The sequence below is a fragment of the Perca flavescens genome, chromosome 23 (genome assembly GCF_004354835.1).
Source record: "Perca flavescens isolate YP-PL-M2 chromosome 23, PFLA_1.0, whole genome shotgun sequence".
NCBI classification, from domain to species: domain Eukaryota; kingdom Metazoa; phylum Chordata; class Actinopteri; order Perciformes; family Percidae; genus Perca; species Perca flavescens.
In genome coordinates this window covers 2,592,140-2,610,712 of record NC_041353.1, presented here as the reverse complement: position 1 = coordinate 2,610,712, position 18,573 = coordinate 2,592,140, and the positions used below count along the sequence as shown (strand labels likewise).

At 41.4% G+C, this 18,573-nt stretch overlaps 1 protein-coding gene across 4 annotated transcripts in view; it reads left to right on the top strand.

Annotated features, from left to right (window-relative positions):
* The window catches only part of phf21b (PHD finger protein 21B), a 130,773-nt gene that overhangs the window by 101,767 nt on the left and 10,433 nt on the right, over nt 1-18,573 (top strand). For all 4 annotated transcript variants that reach the window (XM_028571392.1, XM_028571391.1, XM_028571390.1 and 1 more), the window contains exons 5-9: nt 9,273-9,365; nt 11,644-11,934; nt 14,534-14,677; nt 16,694-16,745; nt 17,915-17,991. In XM_028571392.1, coding sequence (XP_028427193.1) covers nt 9,273-9,365; nt 11,644-11,934; nt 14,534-14,677; nt 16,694-16,745; nt 17,915-17,991 — 657 coding nt within the window. The remainder of the gene's footprint in view (nt 1-9,272; nt 9,366-11,643; nt 11,935-14,533; nt 14,678-16,693; nt 16,746-17,914; nt 17,992-18,573) is intronic.

The following is an 18,573-nucleotide window of genomic DNA, read 5'->3' as shown; positions in this document are numbered from 1 at the left end:
AAGATGACAGTATTGCCAATTTTGGACTATGGTGATACTATTTACAGAATAGCACCAAATACAGTCCTAAAAAAAACTTGATACACTCTATCATTCAGCCATCCGTTTCGCCACTAATGAACCTTTTCATACTCATCACTGTGATTTGTATAAACTGGTGGGCTGGCCCTCCCTTCATACACGGCGGCTCCATTATTGGTTTTGCTTCATATACAAGACAATCATGGGCAAGACACCTCTCTATCTGTCATCTTTTTTTCATGTTGCTCATAACACCCATTATACAAGATCAAGTAATTTTATTAAGTTTATACTTCTACTACCTTTGGACGAAATGCTTTCCGCTTTGCAGCAATACATGATTGGAACACACTACAAAATACTCTGAAACTTACGTCTCTAATCGCAATTTCCACATTTAAGCTTAACCTACAAAACAATATAGTCGATTCCTGTTCCTGTTGATAAACATGAATCATATTTATACACATATACTTAAGCATTTTATTTTTATTTTTTTTTCTTTGCTGTCTATTTTTTTATTTTTTAATTGCTTGTTCTGTGTGTTATGTGTATGACATGTATATGTATCGTTGTGGAGTATGTTACCATTTATTTCTGTAGCCTCTTGGCCAGGTCATGTTTGTAAATGAGAAGTTGTTCTCAAACAGTTTACCTGGATAAATAAAGGTTTTAAAAAAAAAAAAAAAGAAAAAAACTACAATCTGTCACTTTGAAATCCTCTTTAAAGTCAGAAAAACATCCCGTCGTGTGTCTGTGTTGCTGCAGCGTTCCAGCCAATAGAAATACTCTAAATGTCTTGTGCATTATTTTCTTTCTACACTTTTTCCCTGGTGGTTTTAGAAATGTTGCGACTAGACTTTAAACTAAATTCATGGCATTTTAAACAAGGTTTGTGTGTTTGTTACAGTTGCAGAAATGTAACTGTTCTGTTGTAGTTTCCTGAGTATTTTTGGTTAAATTGTTGTTGAAACTATGTGCCTTTTTATCATAAGAATGAATGAATGAATTAATTTATTAGTCTTAACCAAAGGGTAGGGTCAGAAGCTTATACACTACATACAGTACATGCATGCATACATAGTTTGTTTGCATATGCATGCATGCACTTACCTACATATATACATACATACATACACTTAACCACATATATACATACATACACTTAACCACATATATACATACATACACTTAACCACATATATACATACATACACTTAACCACATATATACATACACTTACCTACATATATACATACACTTAACCCCATATATACATACATACACTTACCTACATACATACATACACTTACCTACATACATACACTTAACCCCATACATACATACATACATACATACACTTACCTACATACATACATACATACACTTAACCACATATATACATACATACACTTATCTACATATATATACATACATACACTTACCTACATACATACATACATACACTTACCTACATACATACATACATACATACATACATACACTTATCTACATATATACATACATATACTTACCTACATACATACATACATACATACACTTAACCACATATATACATACATACACTTACCTACATACATACATACATACACTTACCTACATACATACATACATACATACATACACTTATCTACATATATACATACATACACTTACCTACATACATACATACATACACTTAACCACATATATACATACATACACTTATTTACATATATATACATACATACACTTACCTACATACATACATACATACACTTACCTACATACATACATACATACATACATACACTTATCTACATATATACATACATACACTTACCTACATATATACAAACATATACTTAACCACATATATACATACATACACTTATCTACATATATACGTACATACACTTACCTACATACATACATACATACACTTATCTACATACATACATACATACACTTAACCCCATATATACATACATACACTTACCTACATACATACATACATACACTTATCTATATACATACATACATACACTTAACCCCATATATACATACATACACTTACCTACATACATACATACATACACTTACCTACATACATATATAAATAAATACAGTTTGTTTGCCAATTTTAGTTTTAAGTGTTGACCCAGAAAAACACAAAGTTGCAGGTCGACAGGAAGACAACACAAGGGTTAAGGACGGTCAGTGAGCGTATTACCAGTTTGGTTTTGAGTATTTCTCTTTTTATTTCTTGTCTCCCCTCCCCTGCGTCCTCTGACAACAGCTGACAGTAGATCAGTATCTATATTATATATAGCCAAAACGTCAGAGTGTATATCCACTTTCCTCTGTAATCTCCTTCCTCTGTGTGACTAGCTGCTCTCCTCTCATCCTCTCACAAAGTCGACACAAATCTTTTCTAGGAGATTGTTTTCTAAAAAAAAAAAAGCTTGGATAAGATTGTTTTGGTGGCCCGGCCGATCCAGAGTGCTTTAAAACGCTGCTGAATGTCCAGTTTTCCTCAGAGTATCGTCACTGTTTTAATCTGGTTCCTGAGGTCCCTTTCAGTCACTTCTCCGTCCTTGCCGTTGGTTTGTTGATTTGGGAAACCCTCGTGCTCAGGAGTTCATTATACTGTATGTGTAAAGGGTAGCAATACCTTCATAAAGTGGCAGCACTTTTAGGGTGGAGAAACATTCTCATTGTTGTCTGACATGACTGGCCACCGCAGTATTGAAGGAAAAAACGAATATTCCAATCCCATGATTAAAAATAGAATACCTAACCAGCCAACGAATATCCGAATAGTGGAATATTTGGATCTGGCCCTACTAGCAGTCAGTCCGACCAGCGGTGACATGTTGCTTTTACTAATGCCAGATTAGTTTTTTTTTAAAGACGCTAGCAAAGCAACACGGGACAGAAAATAAACACAGCAGAGTGTCTTTGCTTGTTTAAGACCGTCCAGCGCCCACGTCGTTTAAATAGAAAATGCACCTGCGCCCATCTGTGGCCCATGGGTGTGCTGGTCTTACAGGAAGGTGTGTTCAGGTGCATTCTGGGCGTGCTGGTCTTACAGGGAGGTGTGTTCAGGTGCATTCTGGGCGTGCTGGTCTTACAGGGAGGTGTGTTCAGGTGCATTCTGGGCGTGCTGGTCTTACATGGAGGTGTGTTCAGGTGCATTCTGGGCGTGCTGGTCTTACAGGGAGGTGTGTTCAGGTGCATTTCTGGGCGTGCTGGTCTTACAGGGAGGTGTGTTCAGGTGCATTCTGGGCGTGCTGGTCTTACAGGGAGGTGTGTTCAGGTGCATTCTGGGCGTGCTGGTCTTACAGGGAGGTGTGTTCAGGTGCATTCTGGGCGTGCTGGTCTTACAGGGAGGTGTGTTCAGGTGCATTCTGGCGGTGCTGTTCTTACAGGGGAGGTGTGTTCAGGTGCATTCTGGGAGTATTGCTATCTTGAGGCAGCAGCCAGAATGCAGCAACTTCAGGTACAGCAAAGGAAGGACAGTCCCTGTTTACTTCATTCATGTGTTTACTGGGTTCATGGACTGAGGATGGGAGGAGGAGGCGGCACAATCTCAACCAGGGGATTCAGGATTCAGCCGAACCCCAAAAAGCTGGATTCGGTGCATCCCTAATAAGGACTGACAGCATCATTGATAGCAACGGCAGTCCACCTTTCAGTGAGAAGAAGAAATCCGTGGTCCAAGGTTGTGTTCGCTGCTCAACGCCCCCTAAAGAGAAGGTGCTTAGGTTCAGAGAAAAGAGGAAGCAATTACGAAAATGAAAGCCCTTGCACTGCAAGAATTCTCATCTCTGCAGTTGCCATGGGAACAGGCCTGGGCCTACGCCTCCTCCTCCTCTTCGTCGAGCCGCTCTGCAGCACAGCACAATGAAACAGAGAGATTTACACAGAAGGAGAAAGGAGGGGGGAGAGAGAGAGAGAGAGAGGGGAGGAGAAAACTTTCATTCTTTTTTTTCTGATTTTCCGTCTGAAAGGAGCAGCTAAGAGATTATCATCATCTGCGGTTCATTCACTGGTTTAAAGGATAGTTTCTGTATTTATTTTTAGCCTCTATTTCTCCATGTTTTTGTGTCCAAGTGACTGATGGGAACACCAATCTTTGACAGTCCAGTACTAAGCGAGAAACAAGCTGCAATGTAACGTTAACGGGCAAATGTTCAGCATCAGTCAGCGTCCACTAAAAGTTCTGTTGTTGCCGCTGACAGCCTCAGATTATTATTCTAAGTGTCTGACAACATTATGGGATGGATCCCTACAGAGATAGACCTTTTAGTTAAAGAGTAAGATCCTTTTAGTTTAACATGAAACAGCCCCGAAATCACCATCACCTAACTCCACCAGACTCCATGTAAATAATCACTACTTTTATCATCGTAAAACACACTTCATTCAAAGTCGACAGAAACTAAATAAAACTATCAAAAGCCGTCTTGGTTCATCTTTCCACTGTTCCAACAATCACCACTCTGGTTTGGTTGAAATAAACCCTTAATTCACCCATTTACATGTGGAGATATGCTGGCTCTATACACACTAAAAGTCCTGATTATTTACATGGAGTCTGGTGGAGATATGCTGGCTCTATACACACTAAAAGTCCTGATTATTTACATGGAGTCTGGTGGAGATATGCTGGCTCTATACACACTAAAAGTCCTGATTATTTACATGGAGTCTGGTGGAGATATGCTGGCTCTATACACACTAAAAGTCCTGATTATTTACATGGAGTCTGGTGGAGTTAGGTGATGGTGATTTCGGGGCTGTTTCATGTTAAACTAAAAGGATCTTACTCTTTAACTAAAAGGTCTATCTCTGTAGGGATCCATCCCATAATGTTCTCAGACACTTAGAATAATAATCTGGGGGAGAGAGAGAGAGAGAGAAAGAGAGAGAGAGTGAGTGAGAGAGAGAGGGAGAGAGAGAGAAAGAGAGGGAGAGAGAGAGAGAAAGAGAGGGAGAGAGAGAGAAAGAGAGGGAGAGAGAGAGAGAAGGAGAGAGAGAAAGAGAGGGAGAGAGAGAGAGAGAGGGAGAGAGACAGGAAACAGCTGGAGGCTTCAGAGGAAATCCAGCAGCAGCTCGGCTCAGGTCAGAAAGCATCCCTGTGAGGAAGATGATGCAGGAGGGGGGAGTAAATCCAAAGTTTTGGGGGAGTCATTGAATCCTCCCTCTCGGTCTCCCTCCCTCTCGTCCTCCCTCCCCCTCTTTCTCTTTTCTCGTATGGTTTTGCTCTAAGCTGCTGTGACTGTAACATTCCCCGCTGGGATTAATGAAGTACTCGTCCTGCCATCAATCCATTCTTAAAAAACAGTGGAAGAATGTAACTAGAGTATCATAGTAACTGGCTGCTGTAATAGAGTAATTTTCCAGTTTGGGATTAAATAAAGTTCATCTATCTATCTATCTATCTATTAATCCATCCATCCATCCCTCCCTTCCTCATCACACTCTTTCTCTATCTATCTATCTATCTATCTATCTATCTATCTATTAGTTCCTCCCTCCATCCCTTCCCACCCCCCCCTCTCTCTCTCTCTCTCTCTCTCTCTCTAAGTACATTTACTCAAGAGTACTGTACTTAAGTCCAAATGTTTAGGTACTTGTACTTTACTTGAGTCTTTTCTTTTCATGCCACTTTCTACTTCTACTCCGCTACATTTCATAGAGAAATATTGGACTTTTTACTCCACTACATTCATCTGTTTCAGCTTTAGTTACTAGTTACTTTAGTTACTCCTCTACATTCATCTGTTTCAGCTTTAGTTACTAGTTACTTTAGTTACTCCTCTACATTCATCTGTTTCAGCTTTAGTTACTAGTTACTTTAGTTACTCCGCTACATTCATCTGTTACAGCTTTAGTTACTAGTTACTTTAGTTACTCCACTACATTCATCTGTTACAGCTTTAGTTACTAGTTACTTTAGTTACTCCGCTACATTCATCTGTTACAGCTTTAGTTACTAGTTACTTTAGTTACTCCGCTACATTCCTCTGTTACAGCTTTAGTTACTAGTTACTTTAGTTACTCCGCTACATTCCTCTGTTACAGCTTTAGTTACTAGTTACTTTAGTTACTCCGCTACATTCTTCTGTTACAGCTTTAGTTATAGTTACTTTAGTTACTCCTCTACATTCATCTGTTACAGCTTTAGTTACTAGTTACTTTAGTTACTCTGCTACATTCATCTGTTACAGCTTTAGTTACTAGTTACTTTAGTTACTCCGCTACATTCTTCTGTTACAGCTTTAGTTATAGTTACTTTAGTTACTCCTCTACATTCATCTGTTCCAGCTTCAGTTACTAGTTACTTTAGTTACTCCGCTACATTCATCTGTTACAGCTTTAGTTACTAGTTACTTTAGTTACTCCTCTACATTCATCTGTTACAGCTTTAGTTACTAGTTACTTTAGTTACTCTGCTACATTCATCTGTTACAGCTTTAGTTACTAGTTACTTTAGTTACTAGTTACTTTAGTTACTCCGCTACATTCATCTGTTACAGCTTTAGTTACTAGTTACTTTAGTTACTCCACTACATTCATCAGTTACAGCTTTAGTTACTTTAGTTACTAGTTACTTTACACATTAAGATTCCTGCACACAGAACACATGTAGTTTATAAAATCTGATGTCTGATTCTAAAGTAAACTAGCCGACAGTATAACGGACTACAAGTCACGCTGAGATGACGAGGATCTGAGTACTTCTTAAATGAATGTGTCTCTAGTGCACACCGTTTCCCCTCTGATTAGTATTTGTGTCACCTTCTCTGCTGTTGTTTGTCCTCTAGGCCCTGCCGTAGTTTATGTGGCGGTCAGCCGTTAACGTTGGTGCCGCTCTGACCTTGAGTGAAGCTGCAGATGATGTCAGCTGATCTGCAGCGTGTCGTAAAACACACACACACACACACACACACACACACACACACACACACACACACACACACACACACACACACACTGAACATTCAACACAAAGCGCCTTCAAGAGTTCATTCATATCATACATTACAGGCCAAAAGTTTGGACACACCTTCTCATTCAATGCGTTTCCTTTTGTATTTTCATGACTATTTACATTGTAGATTCTCACTGAAGGCATCAAAACTATGAATGAACACATATGGAATTATGTAGTTAACAAAAAAGTGTGAAATAACTGAAAACATGTCTTATATTTTAGATTCTTCAAAGTAGCCACCCTTTGTATTTTTTGATAACTCTGCAAACCCTTGGTGTTCTCTCAATGAGCTTCATGAGGTAGTCACCTGAAATGGTTTTACCTTCACAGGTGTGCTTTGTCAGGGTTCATTAGTGGAATTATTTCCCTTATTAATAAAAAATGATTCACCACCGGAGTTTTGGGAAACTGTTCTGCAGCTCGTGCGCGGGGAAGTGGGAGGGGAGAACGCTATATATGCGTGTGCGTGTCTAAGCAGTGATTGACAGACAGATAGACCCCCCCCTGTGGCCCTGATTGGAGAAAATCAACCGGTAGAGGCGGAATTTTGCCAATCGCAGTACAGGCTGTAGGAGGTGACAGAGGAGCAGGATGTAATTCTACTGGAACATAGGGTCAGTTTCAGCAAATATGACAGAAAGTTAGTTTTATAAGACTTACCTACTGCATCTTTAAGTGAGAGCAAAGATTAACCAGAGTCTTATTCCCTTGTTTGTTTGTACAAACCTGGCCAATAAAGCAGATTCTGGTTCTGATTCTAAATGCCATGCAATGCTATATTAATGCCAAACAACAAAGTGAAGGGGAAAGAAAAGGCAGGAGAATGTTCTGGGACTAATCGGAGGTTTAAACTCTGTCTAACTCTCGAGGTCCATTTCAGATTCCCTGAGGATGAGTCACCCAGTTTCATCAGCTGCCTGTGATTTAAAGCTGAGGGTGGAGATCCTCATTACAGCACAAATTAAACTCTTATTCTGGGATATGAACCGCTGCTTCTACGTCTCAGAGGAAAACCCCTCTACGCTGTAAAGCCATCTTAACGGGACTGATATTAAAGCCTCTGGATTTATTTAATCATAACCCAGAAAAGACACGTCTCTGTTGTGTAGTTTTGGCGAGGCGAGGCAGCTTTATTCATGTAGCAGATTCCAGCAACAAGGCAACTCAAGAGAGCTTTACATAAAACATCTCAAAACATTGAGATCATTCGCTTTGTTCATGTGCAGTTTCAAGAATCTCTCAGAAACGAGAGCCACCTTCTTTCAACAACACACATTTTTGATTATCGATTTCAACTCGAAAGATCATTGAAGGGCAGACAATGGCTACGTTCACACCGCGAGTCTTAATGCTTAATTCAGATTTTTTTGCATTTTTTTGTTTGTTTGACTGTTCACGTTACCTTTTTAAAACGTGGCCTATATCAGATTCCAGTGTGAACTGTTTGTGGTTTTGAACAATACCAATGGCATCAGACGCAGCACGCTGGTGCAATAAAGTTAGGGAGGTTATGGAGGAAGTCAGCATTTTGGCTTTGATTTCAAAATGTTTGTGTGTTAGCAGCCGTAACATTAATGAGAATAACACTAATCAGGTCTAACACCTCCCTCTCCCTCCAGTGACTTGCTCCATCACTGGTCTCCATGTTGTAGGCTAGTCCAGTTTTTAATGTTACTGTCTGTGTCTCGGGCTAACTCCCACCGGAGCATAATTGTGAAAAATGTCGATGTGGATTGACGTAAAAGTCGCATTAAATCCACCTTGGTTGTTCACACTGCGGCCGCATTGAAATAAATCAGACCTGGTTCTGATTCAGGACCACATATGGATGTGGTCTAAATCTGATTTGAAGAAAATCAGATCTGGGCAATATTTGAGTGTTCACACTACTACTGCTAGTAGTCTGACCTGGTCACTTGACCCCAAAAACAAAATCAGATTGGGGCCATTTTTGCCTGCAGTCTGAAACGCACACAAACACCATTGGCATTGAGTAGTTACAAAAACAACAACACAGAAAATAATACACCATCGTAAGAAAGATACAAGACACTACACCTTTAAAAGTTTCTGAGTAGAAGAATTGATGAATAAAATGTGATAAATAAGTTGGGATAATATGGATGGAGAAGAAAATACAGTTACTGTATGTAGTTGCAGCCCTGGTGCATGTTTTCTATAATTACCTGTTTGTATACAATGTAATGTCTGAGGACTTATTTGTGTGTTGCGTTTGTGTGTGTTTCAGATGCTGGGAACTCTCACTGCTGTGCCCATCAAGGTGCCTCAAGTCAGCTCCCTGCACCGGCTGGCAGGACAAGCAGCCACTGTGCTACCTCAGGTACCTTCATCACTCTCCAGGGAACTAAACACCCTGGTGGGTTGTTTGCTTTTCTTTAAACCAATCACAGTCGTCTTGGGGCGGGGCTAAGCTCCGGACGCAGCGACGGTGGCTCTGCCTCATCCAAAATTAACTGAAGTTAACTGTTATATACGATACAGTAACGTGAGCTATTTAAATTAGCTGATACATGGTTACACCTCATTGGCTCTTACCAGTGTATGTACACACACACACACACACACACACACACACACACACACACACAAACCGATGCACGCACGCACACACACACACACACACACACACACACACACACACACACACACAGACAGGTGTGCACACACACACACACACACACACACACACACAAACACACAGACAGACAGAGACACACACAGATGCGCGAACACACACACACACAGACAGACAGGTGTGCACACACACACAGACCCCACGCACACACACACACACACACACACACACACACAGACACAGACACAGACAGAGACACACACAGATGTGCGAACACACACACACACACATACAAAGGCACGCACGAACACACACACACACACACACACACACACACACACACTGTACTTCATCCACAACAATCCCACCAATCAGTCCCAAAACGTCCCAGTTAGAGAGGAAACAACTTAAACATATTTTTAGTAAATCTTTACAATCATTCCCTGAAAGAACCAAAACTGGGCTTTTTTCCCAAAGTTTTTATTCCTTTTTTAATTTTTTTAAGATAATTATTTGGGGCATTTTAGGCCTTTTATTTGTTATAGGACAGCTTAGATATGAAAGGGGAGTGAGAGAGAGGGGGGAGTGACATGCAGCAAAGGGCCACAGGTCGGAATCGAACCCATGGCCTCTGCATCGAGGACTGTTCCTCTGTATGTGGGCGCACGCTATACCTGATGAGCCGTTTTTGTTCCTTTTTCAATGTTTTTGCCGCTTTCTTTGTAGTTTTTGTCGCCTTTTTCAAGGTTTTTTGGACATGTTTGTCAACAATTTTTTTGATGTTTTTGTGTCTTTTTTTTAAATCCATGCATACATGTCCTGGGACCTCCATAGACAGTTGAAGATCTAGTTACACCCTTGCTTTAGAGTCTTAACATTTCTTTAGAAAGTCTTGAGTTTCGTTCACAAAGGTCTTAACATTTGTATTGTCCTTTCATAAGATTAAATTACTCCCTCATTGTTAATCAAAGTAATAGTATTTTTACTTAAGTACAGTCTTTTTGTGGAGAGGTTGTGTTGTGTTTGTGGCTGCAGTGTTGTCAGACGGCCAGCAGGTGTCGGCACAAACACACATCGGCCTCCGAGTCAGACGTGAGGGGATGTGTGTCAGACAGGTATGACTCTCTGTCCTCTGATTGGACGACGGGCAGCATCAGCAGCGCGCTCACGTCTGGGCGACACACATCACCGACCACGAGTGCACTGTCTTTTCCTGGCTTTGTGGAAGACTTAGGAGGGGGGTTCAGGTGTCCTTCCTCAAGAAAATGGGACATTTTTCAATAAAAAGAAATGCAATTTTCCCCTGCATACATTTTGGGTCTCTTTGTAAGGTTTTGCTCAGGTGATGGGCCCTTCTTTTGGCAGTTTTCAGATGATCTATATCAGCGTTTTACTGTATTTGCCTGATAACTGATAAAGTTAATTAAAAAGTGTTCTACTTTGGCTTGGCTACAGCTCTGTGTCTGTCCCTCTGCTCCAGAGTCTGACTTAATGCACACACACACACACACACACACACACACACACACACACACACACACACTAGGGCTGCGCAATTATGGAAAGAAATATAATCCTGAGTATTTCGGTCAATATTGAAATCACGATAATTTAACACGATTACTCGTTGACTTCTGGAAAGCAATTATTGAAAAACACAGAAATACTTAAAAAACAGTGTAAAAAGTTAAATAAATCAACCGTAAAAATAAACACATACAACTGTGAAATTTGCCGTTATACTTTTCCTATTTAAAAAATATTTAATTTTTTCATTCAGAACACAAGAGAAAATAAGAGTATACTTGTAAAACGTAATGAGCTAAATAATTGTTTTTCTCAATTATTCTGTTTTTGTGATCATTGGGAGCCGAAATCATAATCACGATTAAATGTCGATTAATTGCACAGCCCTAACACACACACACACACACATACTGTACACTATACACATAATACACGCATGCAGCACATGTCCAAATTGGCCACAACCCTTACTGTTGTTGTTCTGATATTGCTGCAGGTCAGGCCAAAGACCCAGATCCCCGACAGCCTCCCCCACAGTCCGTGTCAGGAGCTGCAGCCTCTCGGCCTGCCGAGGGCCACGGCGGTGGTCAGTCCGCGGAGCCAGGGCCCCACGCTGCCCACCGCCAACAGCACCTTCAGCCCCGAGCGCCAGAGCGACACCTCAGGGGGCCCAGACTCGGGCAGCCCCGTCCAGCACGCCCCCGCGGGGCCCGGCGTGGCGTACGCCATCATCGCCACCTCCCCCGCCACAGGCAACGGGGCATCAGGCGTCAGCGAGGCCGTCAAGGTGCAGCCACTGCTCTTCAGCGCTGACAAGGCTGGTGTCTCCACCTACACCACTGAATATATATATATATATATATATATATATATATATATATATATATATACTTACAGTACAGGCCAAAAGTTTGGACACACCTTCTCATTCAATGCGTTTCCTTTTCATTTTCATGACTATTTACATTGTAGATTCTCACTGAAGGCATCAAAACTATGAATGAACACATATGGAATTATGTAGTTAACAAAAAAGTGTGAAATAACTGAAAACATGTCTTATATTTTAGATTCTTCAAAGTAGTCACCCTTTGCTTTTTTATTAATAAGGGAAATAATTCCACTAATTAACCCTGACAAAGCACACCTGTGAAGGTAAAACCATTTCAGGTGACTACCTCATGAAGCTCATTGAGAGAACACCAAGGGTTTGCAGAGTTATCAAAAAAAACAAAGGGTGACTACTTTGAAGAATCTAAAATATAAGACATGTTTTCAGTTATTTCACACTTTTTTGTTATGTACATAATTCCATATGTGTTCATTCATAGTTTTGATGCCTTCAGTGAGAATCTACAATGTAAATAGTCATGAAAATGAAAAGGAAACACATTGAATGAGAAGGTGTGTCCAAACTTTTGGCCTGTACTGTATATTGTATTAAATATGAATTATTCTGCCACACACAGAAACTTTTTAACGGATTTTAAAAGGAGAATTACGGTCGATTTCAACACTTAGATCTATTGTTTGTGGTCACGGAGTGCTGTCGGTAGCGAGAAAAACAGAATCAGTTCACGTGGGCGAGGCACTTGTAATGACATCTCGAACATGTTAAGAGGCTAAAAGCACGTTTAAAACCTGCCCCGTTTCAGCCGCCTGGGTGCAAACCGTAGCAGGAGGATAACTCGGTGGAGGCAACACCGATTGTTTTCGGTTTTCTCGCTACTGACGGCACTCCGCGACAACAAAGCTGCGTGTTGAAATCTACCGTAATTCTCCTTTAAGATTCAAAAACATCTGAAAATGTGTCCTTTTGTCTGTGAATTTGATTCATTTCAAAAGATTTTATTCTGTTATGATGAGTAGAGAAAAACATATTAATTCTTTAATTAAGAACATAAAGGGTATTTTCAGTATTTTTCGACCTGGATCCTATTTTCCCCATGCATTTGTGTCGTAGTGACTGACGAGAACAACAATCTTTGAAATTGGTCCATTATTAAGCCGTGAACTGAGCTGTAATGTAACCCTACAGGACAGATGTTCAGCAGCAGTCAGCGTCCACTAAAAGTTCTGTTGTTGCCGCTGAGAGACTCAGATTATTGTTCTAAGTGTCTGACAACATTATGGGATGGATCCCTACAGAGATAGACCTTTTAGTTAAAGAGTAAGATCCTTTTAGTTTAACATGAAACAGCCCCAAAATCACCATCACCAAACTCCACCAGACTCCATGTAAATAACCAGGACTTTTAGCTTGTATAGATCCAGCATATCTCCACCAGACTCCATGTAAATAATCAGGACTTTTAGCTTGTATAGATCCAGCATATCTCCACCAGACTCCATGTAAATAATCAGGACTTTTAGCGTGTATAGAGCCAGCATATCTCCACCAGACTCCATGTAAATAATCAGGACTTTTAGCGTGTATAGAGCCAGCATATCTCCACCAGACTCCATGTAAATAATCAGGACTTTTAGCGTGTATAGAGCCAGCATATCTCCACCAGACTCCATGTAAATAATCAGGACTTTTTAGCGTGTATAGAGCCAGCATATCTCCACCAGACTCCATGTAAATAATCAGGACTTTTAGCGTGTATAGAGCCAGCATATCCACCAGACTCCATGTAAATAATCAGGACTTTTAGCGTGTCTAGAGCCAGCATATCTCCACCAGACTCCATGTAAATAATCAGGACTTTTTAGCGTGTATAGAGCCAGCATATCTCCACCAGACTCCATGTAAATAATCAGGACTTTTAGCGTGTATAGAGCCAGCATATCTCCACCAGACTCCATGTAAATAATCAGGACTTTTAGCGTGTATAGAGCCAGCATATCTCCACATGTAAATGGGTGAATTAAGGGTTTATTTCAACCAAACCAGAGTGGTGATTGTTGGAACAGTGGAAAGATGAACCAAGACGGCTTTTGATAGTTTTATTTAGTTTCTGTCCACTTTGAATGAAGTGTGTTTTACGATGATAAAAGTCCTGATTATTTACATGGAGTCTGGTGTAGTTTGGTGATGTTGATTTCGGGGCTGTTACATCTTTAACTAAAAGGTCTATCTCTGTAGGGATCCATCCCATAATGTTCTCAGACACTTAGAATAATAATCTGAGTCTGTCAGTGACAACAACAGAACTTTTAGGGGACACTAACTGACGGTTTAATGTTATATTTCAGCTTGTTTTGTTGCTTAATACCGGACTAATTTCAAAGATTGTTGTTCCCATCAGTCACTTTTAGACACAGAAAAATAGCCTGAGCCTGGTTGGAAACCACTGAAGTTACCCTTAAACTGGTTATTAAATGATGAACTTCATCTCCCGTGTTTTATTCTAATGTTGTCTCTGTATATTCGTTGTCCCCAGGTGATAATAATCCAGCCGCAGGCCCCCAGCAGCACTGAGGGGTCCCCGGGGGCCCAGGCGGACCTGCCGTCGCAGGAGGCCCCACCCGCTCCGAAATCCCCCACTCCGAAATCTCCCAGCCAGAAGAAAGACGAAGACCCAGAGGTGAGAAACAATCTAACTCACAGAGCCGATCAGACTGGTGGAGGAAAGGTTTTAGATATAACCTGTTGGAATAGACTTGGGGGGGTCAAACTCAATTCCACGAAGGGCCACACTGCAAAACAAGAATCCCATCCAGGGCCAGACATGTTTAGGTTATTCACGTGCTATTATTTCATCCTAAAAGTCAAGCACAGGGTTCATACATTTTGAAAAAAACTGGAAAAGATATGGAATTTGAAAAATGCAAATTCCAAGCCTGGAAAAGTTTTGGAAACATAAAAAGACCCAGAAAGTTTTGGAAAAGTCATGGATTTTTTTTTTTTAACACAGCATAATAATATGTGATTAATAAATGTATTTTCACATCGTCTTAACCTAAAGTTAAAGTCTCTTTATTAGTCTCCCTAAGGAGAATTTGTTTTGGACAGAGAGAAATTGCTGCAAGAGTAACAGAGACACACATCAAACACAGGGTTAAAACAGTTAGACATTGAACACTAGTAGCTGTAAAAAAATTACAAGTTACCATTTTCTAAAAAGGCAGTTAATAAAAAAAAACAAAAGTATCCCTTTGGTAATATAAATATCCTTACAATCCATTGTAAAAATTCAATAATTTTTCATTCCTATCCATACATACATTCAGTCACAAATTTACATTAATAGAATTCGTGGTCATACATTCATTGCTGCTCATTTATGAGCTTAACTGCGAGAGGAACAAATGAGTGCTTATACCTATTATTATATTTGCAGAGAGGAACCCTGTACCTCTTTCCTGAGTTCAATAGCTCAAACTCCGAAAACAACCCATGAGAGTTATCAGATAGGATGCACGCTGATACACTCAGCGTTGTATTCAGGGAGAGATATTATGAATCCCAGTATGAGCCACAAACATTATCATTAATTTTATAGTTAAACCTCTGAGGGTAAACTTTAACACTGATTAGTATTCCTATAGTAGAATGTCGACTGACATTTTCAGGAACACATGGAAATTTGCCGAAAAGTATTGGTTAAAATGCGTATGAACCCTGCAAGCATATTTTATTGGATTATTGCATGTCTCATATAATCTTCTCACTTACAGCTTGGTCGACATAAAGACCCCAAAAAAGTCAGCAAAAGAAGTAACTTAGCCATCAAAGAAAAAAGGACAAAAAGTTGAGTCATAAAACGGGCCAAAAAACACATTGGAAAAGTGGCAAAAAAAGTTGAAAAATGAAAAAAGCTACAAAAACTTTGTGGGCCAAAGTCTATTGTGAACCTAAACTGCTATGCGGGCCGCATCAAAATCTGCGAGGGGCCCGATTTGGCCCGCGGACCTTGAGTTTGACACGTGTGTGGAATAGACGTTGAGCCAGAGGTGTAGTGTAGTTTTTAGTGAGTATGCTGTGATGGTCCCCTCCCAACTCCATACTCACCCCGGTGACACCCCCGTACGTACGTATGCCTCATCTGGCTCACTTCCTGCAGAGGGTGCAGGATCACAGAGTATACCTTCTGCAGTTCATCATGGAGGTCTTCTCTTTAGTGAAAGACGCTGACATATTCTCCCTCTCTCTCCCTCTCTCTCCCTCTGTCTCTCCCTCTCTCTGTCTCTGTCTCTCTCTCACCTCCCTCTCTGTCTCTCTCTCTCTGACCTCCCTCTCTGTCTCTCTCTCACCTCCCTCTCTGTCTCTCTCTCACCTCCCTCTCTCACCTCCCTCTCTGTCTCTCTCTCACCTCCCTCTCTGTCTCTCTCTCACATCCCTCTCTGTCTCTCTCTCTCATTCACCTCCCTCTCTGTCTCTTTTTCACATCCCTCTCTGTCTCTCTCTCACCACCCTCTCTCTCCCTCTCTGTCTCCCTCTCACCTCCCTCTCTGTCTCCCTCTCACCTCCCTCTCTGTCTCTCTCTCACATCACTCTCTGTCTCTCTCTCTATGTGTGTCTCTCTCTCTCTTTCTCTCATTTGCTCTCTCTGTATGCGTCTCTCTCCCTGTCTCTCTCTCTCTGTCTCTCTCTGTTCCAGAAAATTGCCTTCATGGTCGCCCTTGGCCTCGTAACCACAGAACACCTGGAAGGTGAGTTCACCGGCTGATCTTATTCACGCTCTTAAATATGGATTTGTATGTTCAAAACTCTTCGATACCCTGGTGCAGGTGTGTTTAGGGCGTGGCCAAATCCACTTTTGCTAGTTAGACAGCGGATAAAAGGGTCTGTGTGCCGGGCCCCTGGCTCCTAAAGGGTTGTACTTAGTGTCTTCATTAATCAGAGGTGTGTTTTTGGCGTAACATGCAATCAACCAATCAGACATCATCTCCCATTCATTAACCAATCAGAGATCATCTCCCATTCCCTTTAAAAGCCAGGCGAGCATTGCTGTTATGATGGAGGATTTGCACCCTAATATTTTTATTTGTAATCTTCTGCGTGTGTGTGTGTGTGTGTGCTTCTGTGTGTCCCTGTGTGTGTAACAAGCATAGTGTGTGTGCTGTGCACGAGCCTAGGAGCATTTAACTAATGCTCTGTTAAAATAACAATGAAATGCTGCGTTATTGACTTTAGACCAGGTTTTTGTTGGTCAATGGTGCCATCACTTCCCGCTGCCTCAAGATAGACATACGCCCAGAATGCACCTGAACACACCTCCCTGTAAGACCAGCACGCCCAGAATGCACCTGAACACACCTCCCCGTAAGACCAGCACGCCCAGAATGCACCTGAACACAACTCCCTGTAAGACCAGCATGCCCAGAATGCACCTGAACACACCTCCCTGTAAGACCAGCATGCCCAGAATGCACCTGAACACACCTCCCTGTAAGACCAGCACGCCCAGAATACACCTGAACACACCTCCCTGTAAGACCAGCACGCCCAGAATGCACCTGAACACAACTCCCTGTAAGACCAGCATGCCCAGAATGCACCTGAACACACCTCCCTGTAAGACCAGCACGCCCAGAATGCACCTGAACACACCTCCCTGTAAGACCAGCACGCCCAGAATGCACCTGAACACACCTCCCTGTAAGACCAGCAGCTCTGTTTGCTATTTAAATAAAGTGGGCGCTAGACGGGAAACTGACAACTGGGTCGGTCTTAAACTAGCAAAGACACTTGCGCCGGGTTTTTGCCGCACTGCGCCGTGTGTGAGATAGTAGCCCAGCGAGTTGACTCATCAAGAGTAGTTTATCTGCTCCGTTCTGTTTCTGTCTGTAACCCGAAGATGTGTTTTTGTTTTGAACAGAAATCCAGACGAAGAGACAGGAGAGGAAGAGACGAAGCACAGCCAACCCGGCCTACAGCGGCCTCTTTGAACCAGAGGTCAGACATGTTTGTTACTGTCAGTTAGGATGCCTACAGGGATAGACCTTGTTGTTAAAGAGGAAGACCCTCTTTGTTTACAGCGCTCAACAGTAAGGGTTGCCCAGTAGCCCGAGAGAGAGAGAGAGAAACGGAGAGAGAGAGACAGAGAGAGAGAGAGAGAGAAAGAGAGAGAGAGAAACAGAGAGAGAGAGAAAGACATACACAGAGAGAGGAACGGAGAAAGAGAGAGAGACACACAGACAGAGAGAGAGACACATAGACAGAGAGAGAGACAGAGAGAGAGAGAAAAATAAAACACCACGGGCAAGTAAATACCAACCCAGTTACCATCATCATAACAGACTTTCTTTCAACTGTTTTTTTCATTTTTTTATATTTTTTTAGCGTGTATAGAGCCAGCATATCTCCACCAGACTCCATGTAAATAATCAGGACTTTTAGCGTGTATAGAGCCAGCATATCTCCACCAGACTCCATGTAAATAATCAGGACTTTTAGCGTGTATAGAGCCAGCATATCTCCACCAGACTCCATGTAAATAATCAGGACTTTTATTGTGTATAGAGCCAGCATATCTCC